The 24,763-nt window shown below is 37.0% G+C and overlaps 2 protein-coding genes across 5 annotated transcripts in view; one reads left to right on the plus strand and one right to left on the minus strand.

The window, feature by feature from the left end:
* CENPL (centromere protein L) overlaps positions 1 to 21,503 on the minus strand; it is a 31,592-nt gene extending 10,089 nt beyond the window's left edge. For both annotated transcript variants that reach the window (XR_012489011.1, XM_074308381.1), the window contains exons 1-4: positions 21,100 to 21,503; positions 10,480 to 10,655; positions 7,669 to 7,920; positions 33 to 575 (exon numbers count right to left, since the gene is read on the minus strand). Coding sequence is in view for 1 of the 2 variants with exons in the window: in XM_074308381.1 (XP_074164482.1) it covers positions 33 to 575; positions 7,669 to 7,920; positions 10,480 to 10,653 (969 nt within the window). In the remaining variant the exon portion in view is untranslated. The remainder of the gene's footprint in view (positions 1 to 32; positions 576 to 7,668; positions 7,921 to 10,479; positions 10,656 to 21,099) is intronic.
* Positions 21,491 to 24,763, plus strand: part of DARS2 (aspartyl-tRNA synthetase 2, mitochondrial) — a 37,791-nt gene continuing 34,518 nt past the window's right edge. Inside the window, exons 1-3 of one of the 3 annotated variants that reach the window (XM_074308375.1) lie at positions 21,491 to 22,170; positions 22,403 to 22,576; positions 23,400 to 23,499. In XM_074308375.1, the coding sequence (XP_074164476.1) occupies positions 22,450 to 22,576; positions 23,400 to 23,499 (227 nt within the window). In that variant the 5' untranslated portion in view covers positions 21,491 to 22,170; positions 22,403 to 22,449. Of the gene's footprint in view, positions 22,171 to 22,402; positions 22,577 to 23,399; positions 23,500 to 24,763 lie in introns of those variants that run through there. The other 2 variants (XM_074308374.1, XM_074308376.1) reach the window with 2 other exon arrangements.

A 24,763-nucleotide genomic window follows, 5' to 3' on the forward strand; every position in this document is an offset into this window, starting at 1 on the left:
CTAATTAATTCTAATTCAACTGCTCAACTAACCTTTATTTTCCCATCAGTATGTGCAGAAGCTACAGATGTTGACACACAGACCAATCTTGTAGCTGACAAATTGATTTTGAAATGTCTGTAAAAATGTGAACAAAGGCAGTCTATGAATAGATCAACTTCCTCCTGTGTTATTTCCTCAGGTGTTTGGTGGACACTGTCCCACAAAGCTTTTGCATCTTCAGGATTTATTGCATAAGAAATGTCCAAACTCTGAGGGCTACAGGGTACAGACCAAAGCAATTCTGTAGCAGCCCTACAATGTTCCATATTACATGAAGTCCACATAGCAGCCATCCAGGAAAGATTGAATGCACTGATTGTTAATCGAGTAAAGCGACAATCAAAGGTTTTCTGAAACCAAGTTCCAATTAAGGTTGTATTAGACTCTGCTCCATTTGCAAGGAACAACGGTAGACAGGTAAAATCATCTGGCACATTCTCTAGAAGACTATCTCCATACACACAGCAAAACCAACCTGTCCATATCACTTTATCTTCTGAATTCTTTGATGACAATTGGGATTTGGATACAACCTGTGAGAAAAAAAAAATACATTAAAATATTCAAATTCAACCACCCACTGAACAAATTCCTATTTCTCCTAATTTGTTTTTATTATAACAACCAACATACTTTATCAGGAATTGAAAAAACAAATGTCTTTTCAATTAAGTTTTTTAACTTCTTATTGATTTTTAAAATAGATTTTACTAATATCTTTTGTTTCTACATTACTCAAATATCGCCATATATTCTTTTCCTCTTCCTTTCCAGAGAACAAATATGACGCAAAGATTTTTTCCAATTAAGGTTTTAAAAAATCAGGTCTTCCTCCCACTTTCATGATCATACGTTTATCACTGTAAAACCAGTAAAAGCCAAGAGTATTGGAGCATGGTGCACACATTTAACCTATTTAATAGTGTATCAATATCCAGAGACAAGACCAGAGAATTAGAACTTGAAGGAACCTCAGCAGTCTTCCAACACCTTCCACATTTTACATGTAAAGAAGCATACAAAAGAATATTTAAGTAATTAACCCAATGAGGAAGTGGACCACGAAGAATTTGAACCCAGGTCCTCTCACTTTGAAAGCTAGTCCTTTTGGACTCCAGCATGATGATCTGGGAAGGATGTAGCACAGGAAGGCTTCTACAGAATCTCTAGTCCAGTTCTTAATCCAGAAGCCCCTAAGAAGTCTGTGAATAGATTTTAAGTGGTCTATAAACTTGGAGGGAAATTACATCTTTATTTTCCTTTTTCATACTATCTTATTTTAGAAATTTAAACATATTATTCTTATTAGGGACCCACAGGCTTCACCAGACTGCCCAAGGGGTCTACCACGTACTAAGCACTGTTTCAAGCATTCAGGAAACAAAGGATGGTTCCTCCTCTCAAGGAGCTCACATTCTATCAGGAAAACTACATGCAAAGAAGTAGCCATTAGAAGTAAAGAGGACCAGAAAAAACTTGCAGAAGGTAGAATTTAAGATTTTTAAGGAAGTCAGGAGAAACAAACAAGGAGGGAGAACATTCCAGATATGGGACAATAAGCAAAAATGCCTAGCATGTGGAGATGAAATGTTTTGTTTGAAGAATAACAAAGCGATCATATGATACTTAGATTAGAGTACACAAGTGTATGGGGAGGAGAGGGTAGTAAGGTTTAAGAAGGAAAAGGAAAGGACCAGAAAAGTAGGAAATAGGAAGTAGGACCAGGTCATAAAGTTTGGAATGAGAGAGGATTTTATATTTGATCCTGAAGGTCAAAGGAAGTCTAATAATAGAATCTGTTGAATAGAAGGCATGATATGATCAAATCTTTGCTTTAGAAAGATTGTCTGGCAGTTGAGTGAAGGGTGGAATAAAGTGAGGAGAGATTTGAGAACTTCAATAATCCTAATGTGCAATTGAAAACCTTTGGAAAAAGTCATGCAATCAGATCAATTACAAATTTGTTAACTCATCTCAACTGGAGTCTCAATTTTATATTCCTCCTAACTGACTAAATACACTACCCACAACGGCTATTTCAAACCTCTTCCTTGTTCAAATCCCTTATCCGCCATCTCCTCTCATAGACATGTTAACAAAAGCTCTCATATCCTACTTTACTGAAGAAACTGAAGCTGTTTTCTGTGAGCTCCTTTTCCCCTATTCTATATCTCAAGAAGCTCCATATCATGCTCCCATTCTCCCCATTGCTCTAAGCTCTGAAGAAGGGGTGGCCAATCTTCTTGCCCAAGTTCCACTGTTCATGTTTCTGATCCCTACCATTCTGCGTCCTCTGACAGCTTATTCTTTTTCTCATCAGCTATCTCCACACACTAGTTCCTTCCCAGCTTCCTACCACTGTCTTTAGATTTTCATTAGTCACATAATTATTCATTTGATGCTATAATCCTTTCTCTCTCTTCTCTTTCATAACCAAACCCCCATTTAAAAAATTGCCTAGTGTTTCTACTGGGCTTACATCCCAAAGAGATCTTAAAGGAGGGAAAGGGTTCCACATGTGCAAAAATGTTTGTGGCAGCCCTTTTTGTAGTGGCAAGAAACTGGAAAGTGAGTAGATGCCCATCAATTGGAGAATGGCTGAATAAGTTATGGTATATGGATGTTATGGAATATTATTGTTCTATAAGAAATGAACAGCAGGGGTAATTTCAGAGAAGCCTGAAGAGACTTACATGAACTGATGCTAAGTAAAATGAGCAGAACAAGAATACAGTACACAGCAACAGCAAGATTATACAATGACGTGGCTCTTCTCAACAATGAGATAATTCAGGCCAATTCCAATGATCTTGTGATGATGAGAGCCATCTATACACCCAGAGAGAGGGCTGTGGAAACTGGTATGGATCATAAAAGAGCATTTTCATTTCTTTTGTTGTTTGCTTGAATTTTATTTTCTTTCTCATTTTTCTTTTTTAAATCAGATTTTTCTTGTGCAGCAAGATAATTGTATAAATATGTATGCTTAATTCAATTTACATATATTTTTTACCACGTTTAACATATATTGGATTACTTGCCATCTAGAAGAAGAGGTGAAGGGAAAAAGATGAAACTGGAACACAAGGTTTTGCAAGGGTCAATGTTTTGGAAATAAAAAGCTTCAATTTTTTTTAATTGCCTATATTTGTTGTCTCCAGTTTCTCACAACACACTAGTTCTTCAAAGCCTTGCAAAAAAGCTTCTGACTACACCATTCAATTGAAACTATTCTTTCCAAAATTTCCAATTTTTTTTTTAATTGCTAAATCCAATAACCTTTTATTTCACTACTCTGCTTTTGAGATATCCCTTCTCCTAGATATTTCTGGCTCCATTGGCTTCTATGACACTACTTATTCCTGGTTTTCTTTCCATCTCATTGCTCTTTCTTAGTTTCCTTTGCCAGATCATTACCCATATCCATTTCCCTTTGGGTGGGTGTCACCCAAAACTCTGCTCTGGATCTTCTCTTCTCTGAATGATTTCCTGTGAGTTCACTTATGATCTCCATACAAATGACTCCTAATTCTGTATCACCAACCTTATCCCTTCTAATTTACAATCAGAAGTTGTCCTTTGCCTGCTAGTTATCTCCACCTGCATGTTCCCAAGGCACCTCAAATTTCATAAGTCAAAAACAAAACATACTGCCCTACCACCTACACTGATCCCTCTCCTATTTTGATGAAGGTGTCACTATATATTTCAGGTTCTCAGTTTTCCAGTCCCAAAGTCATCCTTGGCTCTTCTTTTCCCCTCAGGTCTCTAATTTCAACCAGTTGCCAAATCTTGTCAATTCTCTCAAATCTATTTTCTTCTGTCTACTCACAAAGCTACCGTTCAGACTCTTATCACCTCCTAGACTATTCCAATGAATGTTCTAAACTCCCATTTGCTTTCCCTGCTTTCTCAAGTTCTCTCCTCTGTGCAATTCATCTGCTCAGTTACCAAAGTAACATTCCAAAGATATAAATATAATAACGTTACTCACTTTGCTCAAAAATGCTTTCTCCTCTAGAAGATTCTGAAAGATGGCAAAGTAAGTCAGAAAACTTTCAGCTCTCCAAATTTTCTCCACAAAAAACAGAACATCACCTCAGAACAGCCAAAATAAACACAGAGTAAAATAGTTGTTCTCCAAAGACAATTTGAGAAAACCTCAGGAAAGACCAGATCTTCAGGAGTGAAGGTTCAACCTGAGTGAAGTACAAACACCTCCAGGCCAACTCTAAAGAATCAACCAAGAAGGGGCACCTAGGTGGCACAGTGGATAGAGCACCAACCCTGAAGTCAGGAGGACCCGAGTTCAAATCTGAACTCAGATACTTAATACTTCCTAGCTGTGTGACCCTGGGCAAGTCACTTAACCCCAATAGCCTCAGCAAAAAAAAAAAAAAAAAGAATCAATAAACAAGAAGCCCTGGGGGTACCGAAGTTGATGGGCAGCCTCAGCCTTAGAAACTTATTATTTTGCAGACTGTGTGTGTGTGTGTGTGTGTGATTGGAGAGTGAGGGAGGTCTGACAGCTGAATAGGGAAAGATTGAGGACTTTCCTTTGTCAAGGGACACCAAGCACATTTCTACTAACCAGATACATCCCGCGTTATGACTACAAGAAGGAGCTAGCACATACCTGGTGAGAACACTATTGAGGGTTAGGGTCCCTATTGGCTGTGGGCAGTTGCAGGAGAACAGAATCCCTGGCTTTAGTTTCAAGGCAAAGAGGATAGCTGGAGTTTGCAGCCACTGAAGGGACAGCTGTGAACAAGATTATTTATGGGAGAGTATGTTGGGGATCCTAGTTGTGGCTTAGAGAAGAAGAGGAGTTGGGCTGCTAGGTGGCACAGTGGATAGAGCCCCAGCTCTGAAGTCAGGAGAACCTGAGTTCAAATCTGGTCTCAGACACTTAACACCTAGCTATGTGATCCTGTCACTGAACCCCAAATGTTTCAGCAAAAAAGGAGAGGAGAGAGACCAAGATTGACCCCCAAGATAGACCTCAGAAAATAACAAAAGGACCTGAGATTTGGGACATCATTTCCCATACCTCAGAACTACAATCTGATTACATTAATAGCTGCTAAAAACAAAATAAACAAATAAATAAAATGAGTAAGCAAAGGAAAGAATCCAACCATAGATAATTACTATGGTGATAGATAAAATCTAGTTTTATACTGAAAGGAAGATAATGGAGCTAAAAAAAAGCCATTCTTTTTCAATGAGAAATGTCACATGATCTCAAGCACACAAAAAATACAAGTACTATGGGTCTTGGAATATTATATTCCATGGAGCAAAAGAGCTGGATTACCCCCAAGGTTAATTTACTGAACAAAGTTAAATATAATCCTAAATGGAAAAAAAAAAATTAGATATTTAATGAACTGAAAAACTTTCAGGCTTTTGTGACAAACCCCCCCCGAATTTAAGGAAAAATTCAACATATAACATTCAGGAGAAATATAAAATAAACATTAAAGAAGGAAGTCAATGAAATGAAATTATTTTGTGTATATGAAAATATTGGCAATACTCTTATGATTATTATTATTTGGGAAGTTTGAAAGAAATGGTTGGGCTGAGCTCAGTATGAGGTGATTCTTTAAAAAAATAAAATTATGTAGAGAAAGACAAAAAGTTTTATATGTTTTAGACTTAGTGAATCTGAGATATTCTAAAGGAAATCCAATTTGAAATATTCAGTAGGCAATTGGTATTAAGAGTATAATTCAAGAGCAAGTCAACCAGGCTCTACATAGCAACATTATCCTTGACTTCCTTTTCTTCCTAATCTTAAATTCAAGCAGTTGCAGATTTTATCATTTATACCTCTAGAACATTTCCTACATTCATTCCCTTCTCTATACACTATTCTGTTCTAGGTAATTCTCAGCCCTCATCTGGACCACTGCAATAGTTTTCTAACTGTTTCCACTAACTCAAGCCTCCCCTCTATCCAGTCCATCATCCACATATCTGCCAAAATGATTTTTCCTGAAGGATAGGTCTAATCACATTATCCCCTACTCAATAAACCCCAATGGCTACCTATTTCTTTTAGGATCAAATCTAAACTTTTGATATTAAAAGCTCTTCATTGGAACCCCTATTTTTCCAACTTTCTTACATGTGACTCCTTTCCATACCCTCTACAGTCCAGCAGTAGCAGACTTATTCACATAGGATACACTACTCCTTGTCTCTGTGGCTGTACCCCCAATTCCCAGAAATGTTCCTTCTTCACTTCCCCTGAGAGGGTCTTTGTTTCCCTCAAGACTCAGTTCAAATGCATTTGATAGGAGGTATTTCCTAGTTCCTCTGGTTGCTAGTGCCTTTCTCCCTAACTTCCATCTACTCTGTATCTACCTTGTAGATACTTTGTTTGCAAACATGCTGTGAATCACATTAAAATATAAACTCCTAAAGAGCAAAGATTATTTTTCTTTCCTTTTGTATCTCTAACACTTAACAGTATCTATAAATGTCTATTGACTGACATGAGGCTTATCAAAAATATCTGAACAGATATTACATGGAAAAGATATTAGACTTATTCTGCTTAGCCAGAGAGGGTAGACTTGGAAGTTACAGAAAAGTCCTACTTCAGGTCAATATAAGGAGAAATTAACTGATTCCAATAAACAATTGCAGCTTACTGCTAAAAATTTCATTAAAATTATGACTTCTACAAAATGGAATGGATTTCTTTGGGTGATAACAGATTCTTTTGCCCTAAAGTTTTCACTCAAAGATTCTGATCCAGGTATGATTTAGATTAGATGGCCTCTAAAGTCTCTTCCAGCTCTCAGATTCTGTAAATTCTATAAATTGATTTGTTTTGGATCCTACCCTGATAGTCATAAGTATAGTAGACAATTCAGGTTGCTGACTCCTAGACAAACTTAATAAAAGTCAATCACAAAGACATATATTATGGAATCTCTAATTCTCAATTTTATTAACCATAATATTTCTAAAATTAGTATTACAAGAAGTATACTGCAAACAACTTCCAAATCATATATGATGAGAGTTCCCCCTGCCCTCAACTCTTATGTTCAATGACAGAGATACTGAATTTAATTCAAATATGATCTCAATGACAAGGATAAGAGTCATCACTTTACTACATGTATTATTGTGGAAAGTATTAAAATATGCAAGTGAAGCAATAATCTATATTAAATCAAAAGTTTCGTATTTTTCCTCAGACCAGTTCTTAATCCACCAGTTGTGATACATTCAACATAGGATTAATATAGGCTGATTTTAATCTTTTTCTATTCATCATTTGAAGAAGAAGCTTAAATAAGCAATATTAAGCATCAGACAAGAAGGAATAAGAGGGCAGCAGAAATGAAACTGAATAAAGCACAAAAAAAAAGTGTATAAAGATAAAAGTTGACTTAATTTGTCAAAATAAAAATATAAAATTTTTGTAAATTACCAGATTAATAAATAATAGGAAATGGGTTCTAAAATCATATATCTAGACTGGAAGGCACACACCTAAAAATTTCTAATTTCAGTGGAAAATTAAAATCACTCAGCTATCTATACATTCTATTCAGTCTTAATCATATAAACATGAAAAAAAGCATGTGCAAATATATCTCATACCTGAACAAGAAATGCTGCAGGGTCCCGATGTGTTCCTTTCATTCCTGAGAGAATGGAGAAAATCACTTTGAATTTACAATCCTCTCCCATGTCCACAGCCAGTCCTTTCTGCTTTTCAGCAGCAAGGAAAGCCTTTAGAAGTGTAGAATACTTTTTAAGATTAGTGTAGGAGAACTTATACATGGGAGTCAGCGAATATAAGGTCCACTGTTTATGCAGAAGAAAGGCAATCTTTTGTGGGTCAACATTTTCCTAAAATCAAGAGAGATATTAAGGTTTTAAGGATAAAAGTGGCAATTTGTTCTTAGTGTTTAAGACTTTATATATTCTAATCCAAGGGTAATTAGCCTATAATTTCTGAAAAGTATTGATGGCATTTTACCACTCTCTACCATAAACTCTTTTCTTATTTCTCACTTTTCTTTTTTATAGATAATCTCTTTTCTTATTTCTCACTTTCCTTTATTGGGGGTGGGGGTCTTTCCCACCCTTCTCTGTTTTCCCTACTACTACACAGTAGATGCTCAATACAGAATGATATTCTTCTGTTTATACCCTAGCTCTATCACTTATACCCACAAGGTCAACATCATTTACAATGCTAACTAACTCATAACTATATTTACAGAAGATTAATCAAAAAGACATATGTGACCAATTTATTGGTTCTCAACTATGTCATATATAAAATCTTATATATTAATATAGTGAGAGATAAACTGAAAAATAACTTTAAATTAATATTTAGTCCTGGAGTGTTTACATGGGCAAACAACACAGATAACAGATTCTATACATATTTACATAATTATGTTTTAAAAGTGAAGATTTCAAAAGCTCTTTAGACATTTTGTCATTGTAAATCTTGAAGAAAAAGAGCAAAAAACTATCACTTCTCTTTATTGTGAAGATCAAAAAGTTAAGAAAAAGAACATAACTATATTAATGGGCATTCTATTAAATTGCTGATGAAATTTAACTAGTGCTATTTTTTTAAAAGTTCAATATAATTACAAAATGTATCCTACTATTTGATCCCTGCTTTTTGAGCAAAGTATGTTGAGCAAAGTGCTTTGTAAACATTAAGGAAAAAATGAGTTATGTCTTGCTCCATTTATGTAGTAGAAATGCTTTTTTTGTATCTTATAGGTAATTCAGTAAAGAGTTAAAAGGATTGGCAGCTAGTTTGTGTGGTAACTGAACAAAAAGAGCCCATTTGAATGATTTTGTAAATTCTAATAAAATAAGCTTGCACTTCAGAGAAGGGAATTGGCTTCTGAACACCTTCAGTCTCTCAAAATAAGAATTAAAATTTTAAATTTGTTCATTCATAGCTAATTCCGCTTTACCTAGATATTAAACACAAGAACTAAGGATCTCAAGCTTGATGTTTCCACATCTGTATGAACAACTACATGCTCATCTCACTGAGATTGGCCAAGCTATACATTTAAGTACTTAGATGATCTTGTGAACAGAAAACTAAAGACTTAAGAGTAACAACAGCGTTCTTCAAGAACATGAGGGGCTGGGACAACTCAGTGGTGCAGTGGATAGAGCACCAGCCCTGAAATCAGAAGGACCTGAGTTCAAATCTGGTCTCAGACACTTAACACTTCATAGCTGTGTGGCCCTGGGCAAGTCATTTAACTCCAATTGCTTCAGAAAAAAAAAAAAAAAAAAAGGAACATGAAGGGCTGTCACAAAAAAAAGAACTAGACTTGCTCCACTTTGTTCCCAGATTACAAATGCTGGAGTATGGATAGAAGCTTTAGAGAAGCAAGTTTAGATCCTATGTAAGGAAAAGTTTCCTAACAACTAAAGCTTCCCAAAAAGAACATACTTTAAAAATACTCAACTTCCATGAACTGTTCATCAGCGACACATAAAGATGGTCATAACCCTGAGGTCAATGTCACCCACAAATATTACACTTCCATGATCAAGAACTCTGAAAATCCTTTATCTGATCACAATTTATGTCACTTCATTTTTTCCTTAGCCTTATTCCTACCAAATCTATTTGTTGTCCTCATCCTCCAAGTCATCACCCTTTCTTCCGTTTTTTAACTCAGTCTTCATTTAATAATTCTAATTATGTATCATTCTCTACTAAAATTCTTTGCTCCTTTATCATCACCAATCAAACCTTGATATATAAAACTCCACTCTGAGATTATTTCCACTATTTAATATCTCACTTCTACTCATATACAGCTGAACAGAGACAGAAAAATTCACATAAACATGTTGCCAGGGTTTAAAGTTATGTTATTTAATTTTTTTTTTTTTGACTGAGGCAATTGGGGTTAAATGACTAGGGTTAAATGGCATGTAGTATACAGCCACTTCCTGAGGACAGGAAATGTTTTCACTTTTGTCGTTGGATCTCCAGAGCTTAGCATAGTGACTGGTATGTAATAAGTGCTTAATGAATGTCTGTGGGCTCATTGATGTTTCCAGTCTCTTATGTGCAAGTTCCAGAAAAGAAACAGGCTGGGCCCGGTTATTAGGCAGAAGAGGAGTAGAGCGTAGAGAAAAAAAAAAAGAAAAAAAAACAGTAGGCCCTAAAAAAATCATTGTAGTAAACTTTAAAGCATTATATAAATGTAAGCCATTATATTGATAACCACAAAGCTAGCCAGCAGATGACCTATTTTTATCCACAGAAAGAGATAAAATTATCTATTGAAGACCTGAAGAAGTCATGCTGTACAATGGTTTAAAAAAAACAAAAATAAAAACAAAATCTAGCTAATATGTTAACTATGGATCCCCTGAAGTAAGAAATAAAGACTATATAAAGCTTACTTGCAATGGTGAGCACTGAGGAATTTTCCTTCGAGATGGTGTCTGACCAAATGGAGTCTGCTTTCTGACTGATGCTAGTTGTCTTTGAAAAGGGCTGGCACCAGTAAAGTAATCTTTAGGCCTTGAAGGGACCCCATGTTTTGGAGTGAATTCTGGCACATTCAATGAATCCATAACTATACAAAAACAAAAATATAAGATTTTAGACACTAAAAGAGTAATGCAATTTTATAAATATACTACAGTATATACAGATATGCATATATATATATATACATACATACATATTATATGTACATATATTCAGATATATGCAAACATATACACATAATTGAATTCATTCCCCAATTTATGGGCATCCATTCAATTTCCAATTCCTTGCCACCACAAAGAGAGCTGCTAGAAACATTTTTGTACATGTGGGTCTTTTCCCCTTTTTTATAATTTCTTTGGGTACAGACCTAGTAGTGATATTATAGCTGGATCAAAGGATATACAGTTTTAAAGCCTTTTGAGTATAATTCCAAATTACTCTCTAGAATGATTGGATCATTTCACAACTCCAGAAGCAATGCATTAGTGTCCCAATTTTGTCATAATATGAGTGTATATTTTCAGAAATTAAGTTGAACACACATACACAGTTATATCAAACTAAGAAGTACATCCCAGATAGGTGCTTGAAAGACAAATTTTAACATAGAGGATAATACCAGGGAGGGAATTTGTTGTTCATTGTTTTTCAGTCATGTCTGACTTTTCATGACCCCATTAGGGTAGGTTTTTTTTGTTTTGTTTTCGGCAAAGCTACTGGAATAGTTTCCCATTTCCTTCTGTAGCTCATTTTAAAGATGATGAACAAAAGCAAACCGGGTTAAGTGATTTGTGCAAGATAACACAGCTAATAAATATCTGAGGCTGCATTTGAATTCATGAAAATGAGTCTTCCTGATTCCAAGCCCAGTTTTCTAACTGTACCAACAAGCTGCCCAGAGTGGGAACAGATGCAAGTAAAACAAATTTCCTCATTCTGAAAGAGGAAAAGAGAAAACTAAAAAGAGAGGGGGAGGAAGAAAAACAATCAGAATCTAAGGAAATGCTTTACATTACTTTTTAAGCAATTGAAATATTAACTAAACAAATTACAGTTTGTAAATATAATAATTACATTGTAATGTTGGGTTCAAAAGGGACCCCAAAAAGGTTTGGGATTCTAGACCAGCATCACGAGGTATCGCAAAAGAAATTTGTAGGTTTGATCCCATCTTTAAGTCAAGGAGCAAAATTTATTATAATTGTAATGCCAATTAAAATGGGCTAAGTTCCAAAACAATGTTAGCAAAAAACTAGGGGCAAGAAGATAAATTTATAGGGAAAAGAAAAACCAGGTGCTTCATGTCATTGACATAGTAATTCTATGGCTTAGAAGTGGAGTTGAGTAGTCTGGTTTTGATTTTGTATGCAAATACCCATTATTTCAATACCCATAATTCTCTGGGCAGAGCTCATGGGGGTAATCTTCGGAGGTGTGTTTTTAGTCCTAAAATAGCATTAGTTCAAGTGGCTAACACTCCATTTTATTCTGTACTTATGTCAACTTTAAGCAACTCATTATTGTTGCTTATCAGTCTCAGACACTGTGTTATCACTAACTAACAGGTTATTATCTGATAGCCAGTAATATTTGTAGCCATAGCATCCTGATCATATAAAGTAAACTAGGACAGGATAACACAGGGGAATAAATATATCATTTCTGCCTACATCACTTCCAAGGCCAGGTGGCTTCAGGGCCACTGATACATGTTCCCTAGGAACTGCACTACATCTTATCTAACAAGGCTCACTCAGCAGACACTACTACACCAAAATAAATGTTTTGCTCTAGATATAGTCTTCTGACCAAGCCTCCCACAAATACCCTAGTAAAGCTCTAAAAATATAGTACAAGGAACAATGAAAAAGAAAGCTAAAGATATTCAGTCTAGCTCAGGACTCCACAAAATCCAGTAGAAGCCTTGAAGAAGACCCTGAACACTACAGAAGATGATGAATGCTGGAGAAAGCATCCAGGAAGCATGTGTTAGATCTTATATCTACTAGGCTCCATGCTCAACTAGCATCCAAAAGTCCATCATACTCCAGCACCCATGCAGTGTGGATAGGCACAGCAAGAGACAAGATCAGCTACTTCTATAGAAGGTGGGAACAAGTCTTAGTCAACACATTCAGATTATTCAGGACTATCCATACCATCTACTATGGTAGAATAAGAGTTTTACTCAAGGAGAAGCCCACAATCTGAATACTTTGGACTGACAATACACAAGAAGTAGATGCAGAAGAGGGTAACTACACAACAAATCCAAGTGGAGCATCAAAGAAAAGAATGTATTGACCAAGTGGACTACAAGAATTCCTGAAAAAATTGAAACAGCTAGGAAAGAATGACAAAAAGAATGTATACCTTACCATCAATAGTGATAAATCTTGCCTAAGAATTAAATACCCTGAAAATTACAATGGGCCAAATGGAAAACACAGACTTAATGTGACAATGAGAAATTCTAAAATAAAATCAAAATATTCTGAAAATAGAAAAAAATATGGAGAAAAAATTTAAGAACAGTTTTTAATAATAGCTTTTTATTTTTCTAAATACATAGAAGGCTAGTTTTCAATATTCACCTTTGCAAAACCTTGTGGTCCAAATTTTTCTCTCTCTCCTCCCCAACCCAAGACAGCAAGCATTAGGATAGAGGTTAAACATGTACAATTCTTCTAATCAAATTTCCAATTGTCATGCACAAGAAAAATCAAATAAAAAGAGGAAAAAAGACAAGAAAGGAAAAAAAGCAAACAAATAAGGTGAAATTAATATTATCAAAAACTAATATGACAAAAGGTGAGCTCAGATAGCATATTAATAGGAATCATAAATGAAAAATGTCAGAGGGCCAAGTGAAAACAGAAAAAAACTAAGTCATCTCCTGAAACTCAAAATGAAAACTGCCAGGAATATCATAGCCAAAATCCTGAGCTTTTTTTTTTTTTTTTCCTTTGACCCAAGGGAAAAAATGCTGCAATCAAAATCAAAATGTTTAAGTACTAAAGAGTATTATAATCAAACAAATCCAGGCACCTTCCATTTAAAAAGGGAAGAAAGGTTGGAATACAGGAGACTAAGTAGAATGTAACACACACAATATCAAATTCAATAGTGAAACAAATAGGTAGGTGTTGCAAGAAGGATTTTAATACAGAGACTCATATAAGGAGAGAATATGTTGTTGGATTGTTTTTCAGTCATATCTGACTCTTCGTAATCCTTTTTGGATCATTCATACACACTATATTTCTTATGATCATTAATTACTCTGGAAGGTCTCACATTAGAACATTCACTCTTTGAAATGAATAGAACCAGAAGATCGCTGTACACTTCAATGCTGAATGAAGATGTATTCTGATGGAAGTGGATATTTTCAACATAAAGAAGATCCAACTCACTTCCAGTTGATCAATGATGGACAGAAACAACTACACCCAGAGAAGGAACACTGGGAAGTGAATGTATATTGTTAGCACTACTGTCTGTCTACCCAGGTTACTTATACCTTCGGAATCTAATACTTAACGTGCAACAAGAATTCTTTCCATTTTCCTCTTTCCTGTCCACTTTGAGGTGTTGCTGGGGAGTTATGACTCAATAAGCTATATTGACTAAATTCCCACTCATTTGTATTTTAATTTTCTTTTTTCAATTAATAAATATTTTTATTTTTCTTTGTTTTATATTACCCCAAAATTTTGAGAAAAGAAAAAAATGCTTATAATATACACAATCAAACAAAATAAAATATTGGATTATGCCCAAAAATGTGTCTCATTCTACATTATCTTTCTGTCAGGAAGTAGATAACATACTTCATCATCAATTCTCTGGAATCATGTTCATTATTATATTCATTAGCTCTTAAATTCTTCAAAGATGGCCAGCTTTACCATGTTGTTACTGTACTGATTGTTCTCCAGATTTTGCTCATTTAGATCTGTAAGTCTTTATACAGATCTTCCCAGGCCCTTCCAAAACTGTCTTTCACCACTTTTTATGCCCAATAATATTTCATTACATTAATGTGTCACAATTTGCTAACCTACTCTCCAATTAATTTTAGTCTTCATCTGATTTCAGAAAGGCCTGGAGAGACTTACATGAACTGATGTTAAGTGAAATGAGCAGAACCAAGAGATCATTCTACACAGCAACAAGACTACGACAATCAATTCTGATGAACGTGGCTCTCTTCAACAATTAGATGATTCAAACAAGTTCCACTTGCTCAGTGATGAAGAGAGCCATCTACACCCAGAGAGAAGACAGTGGGAACTGAGTGTAGATCACAACATAGCATTTTCACTCTTTTTCTTGTTATTTGCTTGCATTTTGTTTTCTGTTTTTTTCTTCCTTCTTGACCTGATTTTTCCTGTGCAGCAAGATAACTGTATAAATATGTATACATATATTAGATTTAACATATATTTTAACATATTTAATGTATTGGACTACCTGCCACCTAGGGAAGGAAGTGGGAAAGGAGGGAAAATTTGGAACAGAAGGTTTTGCAAGGGTCAGTGTTGAAAAATTACCCATATATATGTTATGTAAATTTAAAACTTTAATTAAAAAAAAAAAAAACCTTAGTCTTCATCTTTTTCTAATTGAAAAAGAGCTTCTAGCAAATTTCTCTAATAAATATCTCATTTCTAAGATATATGAGGAACGGATTCAAATTTATAAGAATAAGAACCATTCTCCTATTGACAAGTAGTCAAAAGATAAGGACAAACATCAGAAAATAAATAAATGCTTATTATTAGTCTACCTGCCAAGACAAGCCCAAGGACTATATGAACACAATTATAAAACACATTATTTTCACATAAAGGAAAATAGACCTATACAAATGGAGAAATATTAATTTTTTATTATGAGACTGGCCTAATAAAAATGACAATTCCACAGAAACTAATTTATTTTTTCAGTGCTATACCAATTAAACTACCAAAAAAATTATTTTACAGAGCTAGAAAAATAAAAATTCATCTAAAAGAACAAAAGGTCAAAAATATTAAGGAAATCAATGAAATAAAAAATGCAAATGAAGAGAACATATCAGATTTCAAACTACATTAGAAAATAATCATCATCAAAAAATTGATACTAACAAAAGGAGTAGTTCGGTGGAATAGATTAGTTTCACATAATCAATAGTAAATGATCATAGAAATCTACTGTTTGATAAACCTAAAGATTGAACCTTTGGGGCAAGAAATTCAACAAAACTTCCTGGGGAAATTGGAAAGCAGTTTAACAGAAAGTAGATGTAAACCAACATCTCACACGGTGTATGCCAAAATAAGGTCAAAATGGGTAAATAACTTAGATATCCTAAAGGTGACATCCTAATTAAAGGAGCATGGAAATTTTACTTGTCAGATCTATGAATAAGGGAAGAGTTTATGAACAAAAAAGAGACAGAGAAGATCAGGGAAGATCACAGACTAATCTTGATTGCATGAAATTAAAAATGTTTTACACAAACAAAACCAATGTAGCCAAAATCAGAAGAGAATCAGGAAATGAAGGAGAGGGAGAGAGTTTTATACTGTTTCTTTGATAAAAGCCTTATTTCTCAAATAAGTAAGGAACTGAGCCAAATTAATAAAAAATAAAAGCCTTTCTCCAAATGATGGATATGAAAGGAAGTTTTTAGAAGAAATCAAAACACATGAAAAAAAATGCCCTAAATCATTACTGATTAAAGAAATACAAATTAAAACTACTCTAAGGTACCATTTCACATCTATCAGGTTGACTAACATAACAGAAAAGAAAAATGACATATGCTAGAAGAAATGCAGAAAACTGGGGCACTAAAATAGCATTGGTGGAATTGTGAACTAGTTCAACCATTCTGAAAAACAATTTGGAACTATGCCCAAAGGGTTGACGCAGTATTATCACTAGAAGATCTGTATCTCAAAGAGATCAAACAAAAGAAAAAAAGGGGGGGAAAGAACCCATTTTAGAAGAAAAAATCTTCATAGCACCTCTTTTTGTGGTAACAAAAAAATTGGAAATTGAGGGATGCTCATCAAATGGAAAATGGCTGAACAAGTTATGGTATATGATTGTGACAAAATTATTATTGTACTATGAGAAATTGCTATGGGGGACTGGTTCAAAAAAACCCGGGACGACTTATGTGGAATGATACAAAATGAAGTGAGAATCATGAGAACATTGTACACAGTTACAGCAATATGGTTAATAATGATCATCTGTGAAAGATTTAGCTACTCCAATAAAGAAAAAGATCCAAGATCCAAAGCTGATATTATTTGTCCTTTGTTCTCAAATGGGACCATGACATCAGGAAGGTGATGCCATGACTTACAAATGAATTGGATTTAATGGGAGGGAGAGCTGTGCAGTGTCTCCAACCTCACTTTCTCCACTAGAGCCATCTGGGTTTAGTGGCACAATATAGATTAGGATGACTGGAGATAGCCCCAAAATTCCAAAGTATACACGCTGGGGCAAGGAGGAGAAGCTATCTTCTTCCAAGGAAAGAACAAGACTCTGGCTTCAGACTAAAACATTTTAATTTCACTTTTTTTCCTTGCTTCTCATTTTTGGATTTTTTTGGATTGGTTTGTTTTTTTTGCAACATGACCAATTTGGAATTGTTTTTGCATAATTTAACATTTATAATAAATACCATATTGCTTACCTTTTTAATGGGTGAGGGAGGGGTGGGAGAGAATTTGGAACTCAATTAAAAAAAAAATTGTTAAAAGGAGGAACGGAGGGAGAGAGGGAAAAAATGTTTGGCTTAGTGAATCTTTGTATTCCTAGCCTAACACTGTCCCTTGGACATAATAAACATTTCACAAATGCTCCTGGAACCTAAAACTATATTGTAAAGTAGCAGTCATCAAAATCTTTTGGTATTAGCTAAGAAGGATCAGTGTAGATGGGATCAGTGGTTGGTTTACAAGACACTAGTTAATGACTATAATAATCTAGTGTTTGATAAACCCAAGACCCCAGCTCCTAGGATAAGAACTCACTATTTGACAAAAATTGCTGGAAAAACTAGAAAATAGTATGGCAGAAACTAGGCATTAACCAACATCTAATATCCTAATCCAAAATAAAGTCAAAATTCATGTTTTAAACATAAAGGATGGATACTATAAACAAATTAGGGGAACAAGAGATAGTCCACCTCTCAAATCTGTGGAGAAGGGAGGAATTTATAAGCCAAAAGAAGGACTAGAGAACATCACGAAATGCAAAATGGTTAATTTTGATTAAATTAAAAAGATTTCACAAAAGCAAAAACCACTGAAGCCATGATTAGAAGGGAAGTAGATAGCTGGGGGGAAAATTTCAGTCAGGGTTTTGATAAAGATCTCATTTCTAAAATACAGAGAAACTGACTCAAATTTGTGAAAATAGAAGCTATTCCTCAATTAATAAATGGCCAAAGAATATGAACAATTTTCAGATGAAGAAATTAAAGCCATCTACAGTCATATGAAAAAGTGTTCTAAATATCACTATTGATGAGAGAAATGCAAATTAAGACAATTCTGAGGTACCACTACACATCTCTCAGACTGGCTAAAATGACAGGAAAAGATGACAAATGTTGGAGGGGGTGTGGGAAAACTGGGATACTAATGCATTATTGGTGGAATTGTAAAGTAATTTTGGAGAGCAATTTGGAATTATGCCTAAAGGACTATACCTTTGTATACCTCTATACCTCTGCCTACTCTTGTATACCTATGCATACCCTTTGATCCAGCAGTGCCTCTGCTGCATCTGTATCCCAAAAAGATCATAAAAAATAAATAAATAAATAAATAAATAAGGACCCACATGTGCAGAAATGTTGGTAGCAGCCCTTTTAGTAGTGGAAAAGAACTGGAAATTGAGTGAATGCCCTATAATTGGGGAAGGCAGACATGCATTTCTGTATATATAATATGTACATTAATATGTAAGTATAATTGTTTAATATGTAAAAAATGCATTACTGTTTTAGTGTCCCCATTTGGGGAACAACTAAATAAGCTATGGTATATGAATGTAATGGATTATTGTTCTATAAGAAATGATGAACAAGCTTATTTCAGAAAAGCCTGCAAAGATTTACATGAACTGATGTTGAGTGACATCTGTAGAACCAAGAGAACATTGGACACAGTAACAAGATTATGTGATGAAAACCTATGATAGATTTGGCTCTTCTCAATAATGAGATAATTCAAGACAACTCTAATAGACTTGTGATGGAAAGTACCATCCACACCCAGAGAAAGAACTACAAAGACTAGATGTGGATCAAAGCATAGTTATTTTTTGTTATTGTTCTTGTTTGCTTTTTTTTCCTTTCCAGTGTTTTTTCCTTTTTAATTTGATTTTTCTTGTGCATGACAAATATGGAAACATAATTAAAAGAATTGCACATTTAACCTATATTGTATTGCTTGCTGTCTTGGGTTGGGGAGAACAAGGAGAAAAAATTGGAACACAAGGTTTTGCAAAGGTGAATGTTGAAGTCTATCTATGCATGTATTTGGAAAAATAAAATATTTGTTAAAAAAAAAAAAAAAAAAAGATCCTGGGATCAAACTAAATCTTCACATATTTTGTCCATGGGCAATGTATAAATTTGTTTTCCTTGACTATGCAACATTGTTACAAGGAAAGCTTTTATAAATTTCCCTTTTGTGAATAGGAGAAAATAGAGAAGGGGGTAATGATAATAATGTGAAAAGAAAGAGAAAAAAGTAAAGTATTTTTTAAATGCACAGAAGTGAACAGGAGGAAATTTAGAGGGCTACTGACAGCACTGAATTTAGTATACACCTTAAAAAATAAAAACAAGAAATGGAGATATACAATTACTCATTCTGTTCTCTGTGTAATAAATATTCATGTTTGTTGGTGTTCATCAAGTTAGAATAAAAAATTTTAAATATACATGTACATTAAAGAAATAAATAGTGCTATGTGGAATCCAAGGAAAACAGGAAAGGCCATTAATGTCTGGAGGAATTCAGAGAAGATAAAACTTAAATCGGGCTTTAAAGGATGGCTAAAAATTTAATGGATGTATATGGAAGAAAGAATGACATTCCATGTTATCACCAATGGAGATGCAGCCGGGCACTTGTGGCTGTAGTCATTGCTACTTAAGATCTAGTAAATAAAGTTCTTGCCACCAAAGCTTTCAGCACAGTAAAATAATATGATTTTATCAAAAGAAATTAAAGATGTGTTAACATCTGCTTTGCTGCTGTATGCTAAGGATCATGGGATTTTTTTTGACTTAGAGCTGATCATTCTCCCTGTTAGAATTTGAGTTCTTGAGAGCAGAAAGTGGCTTATTTTTTCTGTCTGTATCTGCAGTTCTTAGCACAATGCTGTACATAGCAGGCGTTTAATGCTTTATTGCTCAAAGGAAATGAAGGCGCACACACACACACACACACACACACACACACACACACACACACACAGCTAGTAGGGAGGAGAGCCACGACTGGAAAAGTAGACCTGCTTTAGGCAGACAGTCTTTTAAAGCCAGACACTGTCCTTGGTGCTAGAGATACAAAGACAAAAATGAAATACAATACCCATTTAAAGGGCCATACATTCTGTCAAAAGGAGAAAGCAGGTAAACGTGTAAGTCTGTGCAAAAAAATATACAAATACAAGGCAATGGGAGTGGATCAAAGAGCCAGCAGTTGGGGGTGGGGCAAGAGATGAAAGGTCTCCTGTGGAACCTAGGTGAGAGATACCTCCTCAGAGACAGGAGTGGAAACGAGACCAAATGAGATGATGAGAAGAACTATTGGGGGAGTGGGACTGAACTTTCAGCCGGGCTCAGGTTGGGAAAGACGGCCTAGGGAATGAGAAAGTCAGACTAGAGTGAGAAGAGAGGGGAGAAGCACCGAGGAAGTGGGAAAAGGAGGAGAAGTGGAGGAAGGAGAAGGAGGGGGAGGGGGAGGGGGCGCTGCAAGAAAGAGACTCTCGGCAGACCCACCGGATGACCACAGCTGTGGCGAGGGCCGTCGGGCTGCGGTCCCAGCCCTCCTCTCTGAGGAAGTACAGGGGTAGCCTCGGAGACAAAGGAAGTGATCTGGGAAAGGGCACTTCAGTTTTCTCCACCAGAACTAATAAAGAACCTGCAAGGTTCATACCCTAGCTAGGGTGTGGAAAACAAAGAGGGAAGGGAGGGCGGGAAAAACACAAATCAGAAACGAGGGCGGGACCCAAAAGCACAGTCAGCTGTCATTCCCCCTCGACCGGCTGTCATTTAGCCGAGATTCCGACGAAAAGGTTTAACGACAGGCTCTGGGGCTGCAGCCGCACGCGGCTCCCTAAGCGCCAGGTGGCTGTTATCCCGGCAGAGGAGTGGGTCCCTCGGATACCCGGAGAGCTCGGGCTGAAGAAAGGCCGCCGGGCGCCGTCCGCCCGCCTGTCGGGGGAGACCAACGGGCCGCGAGCCCCCGCCCCGGCCGCCGCGGCAGTCTCACCTTCCACCCTCTGGAGGCAGGGCAACCCCGGTACCGGTTGCCCCCACGAAGCCCAACGTCTTAGATCCTGCGGGTCAGCGGCATCTTCCCGGCGAGGCCCCGCCCCAGTTTGAAATTACTTCCCGACAGGCTGCGCGGCCAGTCTACAGGCTCCGCCCCCGAGGTAACCACCGTCTTTTCCCCCTTAGACTTCGGGTCGCCAGTTTCGCCGTCATCTTTACCACTTGCAAAGGCGAACGACGTAATCAGTTTTGACGCAGGCTACTCCTCCTACCCAATTTAGAGCCAGCCTGCTTTCCGGGCTAAACTCCAGCTGTAGAGACCGTTCACTTTGCCCGGGAAACTGTGCGCTCCGTCCCCTTCCCATGGCATCCGCCCACAGCCAACAGGGTGGCCATGACGACTCACGGCGCTCAGGAAGTGACGTAATACGCCAGCAAACGCACGCGCGATGCTCGCGGAGGCTTTAAGCTTGAGGGCGGGGAGAGTCTCGAGCTGACCCTTAGTCGAGCTTGGCTTGGGAGCTGCGGCCGACGGGAGTGACCCGGTGGTGGCCTTGTCTTGGTGACGGGGTCGCTTCCTTCCAGATTCTCCCTCTGGAAGGATTTGGAAGCCGAAGGTCCCTTTGCTACGAATGATCTGTATTGTGACCTTGGACAAGTCGTTTGCCTTCTGCAGACGCCTGGGCTTCCTCTTCAGTGCAATGAACCGAGGCACCCGATGGTCTGGACGCTGTCTTCCAGCTCAGTGAACCTCGTCCTGGAACGTAAGATCCTCCGGGCCCAGGGCCTGTATATTTCCAGAGCCTCGCATGCAGGAGGTGCTCAATAAGTGCGTTCTTAGATCTGATGGAAGGAGGGAAGACTAGAAAGGGTGCGACTTTTGAAGCCCGCTCCCGAGCTCCTCCCTGAGCCTGGTGCGAGCCTGAACGAGCATAGTGCACATTTTTAGGCAATCATTTTAGGTTTGTGCCTGGTGCTTCCCGGCCTGCCCAGGGACTGATTCCATCCCACCTACCTGCACACGCACTCTTGCAAACGTGTGCACGGGCGCACATATACCGGTGTACAGGTGAGTGTGTAAGGCGCACCTGCAAGCAGGCCTGCACGCGTACATACCTGCATAGCACACACGCGCATACACTTCTGCATGTATGCTTGCACACACCTGCCCACGTGCAGGACTTCAAACAGCTGTTATTCTCTAGACCCAGTGACATCCAAAGGGGATCAGTAAGAATGGGTTCTTTTTTTCCCAGTGGAAATGTTTTTTTTTCCTAAATGTCCCACTTTGTTTCTCCAAGACTGACCCCCAGAAGGCCTGCCCCGCGGCTACCTCTGCCTGTCCAGCATGCCTTTCCCCTGGAGACTCTGCCTGATGTACCGGAGCTGGTCAGGACCTCTCCGAAGGACAGCCCCATTACTTCTGGGCTCCCTGCCCCGGCATCTGACGCTGAGCGCGCCACAGAGAAGCTCAGGTGAAGTTGGGTTGGGTCAGCTTACCTGTGGTCATATGCACCGCTGAGACTTAGGGTTCTAGATCAGTCCGCTGGCCATCTGTTTGATACAGGGCATCTGGAAAGTCTTAGCGCCCTTTTAAGCTTCTCTTAAAAGCTTCTTTAAGAGGCGTGTGATACTGAGATTTAGCATGCCTATGTAGGAATGTACATATATAAGTATATATGTATATGTACATGTATATCCTTTTCACTGAGTTGTTTCTTGCTACTGAAAAGTTTTGTCAATCAGGATGTCAAAAGTCCAGTTAAAAGTCATCATAGGCAACAATCTATTCCTCTTCTAGGGAGAGGCTTGGGACACAGGGTATCTGAGGATCTTTTCCTGAATCCTCGGCCTGGCCTAAAAAACAGAGTGTGAAAACTAGCCAGATACAGAGGCGCTCACCAGTAGATTGATCACCAGATACTCACTTTCCATATAAGGTCTCAAAGATTGTCTACTAAACCACAAGATTGCAGACATTGCATTTGACATTGACGAAATATGTGTTTTAAAAGTTTATATATAGAACAGAATATCTTGGTATCGGTTTGTGATCCTTTGTTTAAAGCAGGGGTTCTCAAACTGCGGGCGGCTGAGAACGCTTATGCGGCCAGAGGGTTATGGTAAATGGGCTGAGGGGCGGAGACAGAGTGTGAGGCTCAGGGAACTGGCCCCTATTTAAAAAGTCTGAGGACCACTGGTTTAAAGCATCTGAATATAAATATAAACTCATTTAAGGAGACTTACATTTTTTAGGTTGATATCTCATGTAATTTCATTAACTTTTTCATTTAATAGATTTCAATAGTTTTGTTGTTCGGACTAATACTTGTGGAGAATTGCGTTCCTCTCACTTGGGCCAAGATGTCACCTTGTGTGGATGGATTCAATACCGAAGGTAAAGTGAATTAAAGTTTTTGAGTGTGGTAAAGTGGCAGTGCACTCAATTTGTAGTCATGGGCCTTACATTCAAGTCTTAGCTCCCAAAACTGCATGGGACCTCGAGCAGTTCTTTGATCCTTAGTTACAACTAAGAAAGAAAATGACAGAGCCCGATTAGATAATCATTAGGCTCCTCATCTCAGTCTGAGGACTCCACGGACCTTCGGGGCAGCTGGAAGAGTGAAACAAGTTGGTGACTTCCTGCAGTTTACTCAGAGTGTTTTTAACATTGGTGTCTGAAGAGGTCTTTCTTTGTCAACTTCACAGCCTTTATCTGATAGTGGCTTTTAATCTAAAATAAAGATCATATGGAAGTGGATATCTTCAACATAAAGAAGATCCAACTCACTTCCAGTTGATCAATGATGGACAGAAACAACTACACCCAGAGAAGGAACACTGGGAAGTGAATGTAAACTGTTAGCACTACTGTCTATCTACCCAGGTTACTTATACCTTCGGAATCTAATACTTAATGTGCAACAAGAAAATTGGATTTACAGACATATATTGTATCTAGGTTATATTGTAACACATGTAAAATGTATGGGATTGCCTGTCATCGGGGGAAGGGAGTGGAGGGAGGGAGGGGATAATTTGGAAAAATGAATTCAAGGGATAATGTTATAAAAAAATTACTTATGCATATGTACTGTCAAAAAAAATTATAATTATAAAATTAATAAAGATCATAATAGGATCTTTTTTAACGTTATTTCTGCCTGATTGTAGACTACTTTAGTCACATCTGTAAGGAAGAGCTATATAATAAGCCAAGGTACCAATAGCATCTGTTTAAGTGCCCAAAACTAAATCATTTTTACTGTCTGATTATGATAGTAATTGGAGAAGCACTGAGATTTATCTTTGGGTTAAACTTTTCCCTTCTGGCCACCATGACCAAAATCCAGGTACCAAGAGGTATTTAAAAGGAGTTTGTCTTACTCTAAATTTATTTTGAGAGTGTGATCTTAACATGAGAATGTCATTCACTAAAACCAGATTGAGAGCTATGAAAATATTTAAAACTGATCTGAAAAACAACAAATGTTACTTATGCAGCAGTAATACTAATATAGTTAAAAGTCCTTGTAACATTGATTTACACAAATATCCCATGTTAATATTTCTTAAAGACCTAGCCATTTATCCTAAATACTTTATTTGTGCAGTTCTAAGAATTATCCTAACATTGATTACATAATTCACACTTAAAAAAC

The sequence above is a fragment of the Sminthopsis crassicaudata genome, chromosome 4 (genome assembly GCF_048593235.1).
Source record: "Sminthopsis crassicaudata isolate SCR6 chromosome 4, ASM4859323v1, whole genome shotgun sequence".
In the NCBI taxonomy this organism is placed as follows: Eukaryota; Metazoa; Chordata; class Mammalia; order Dasyuromorphia; family Dasyuridae; genus Sminthopsis; species Sminthopsis crassicaudata.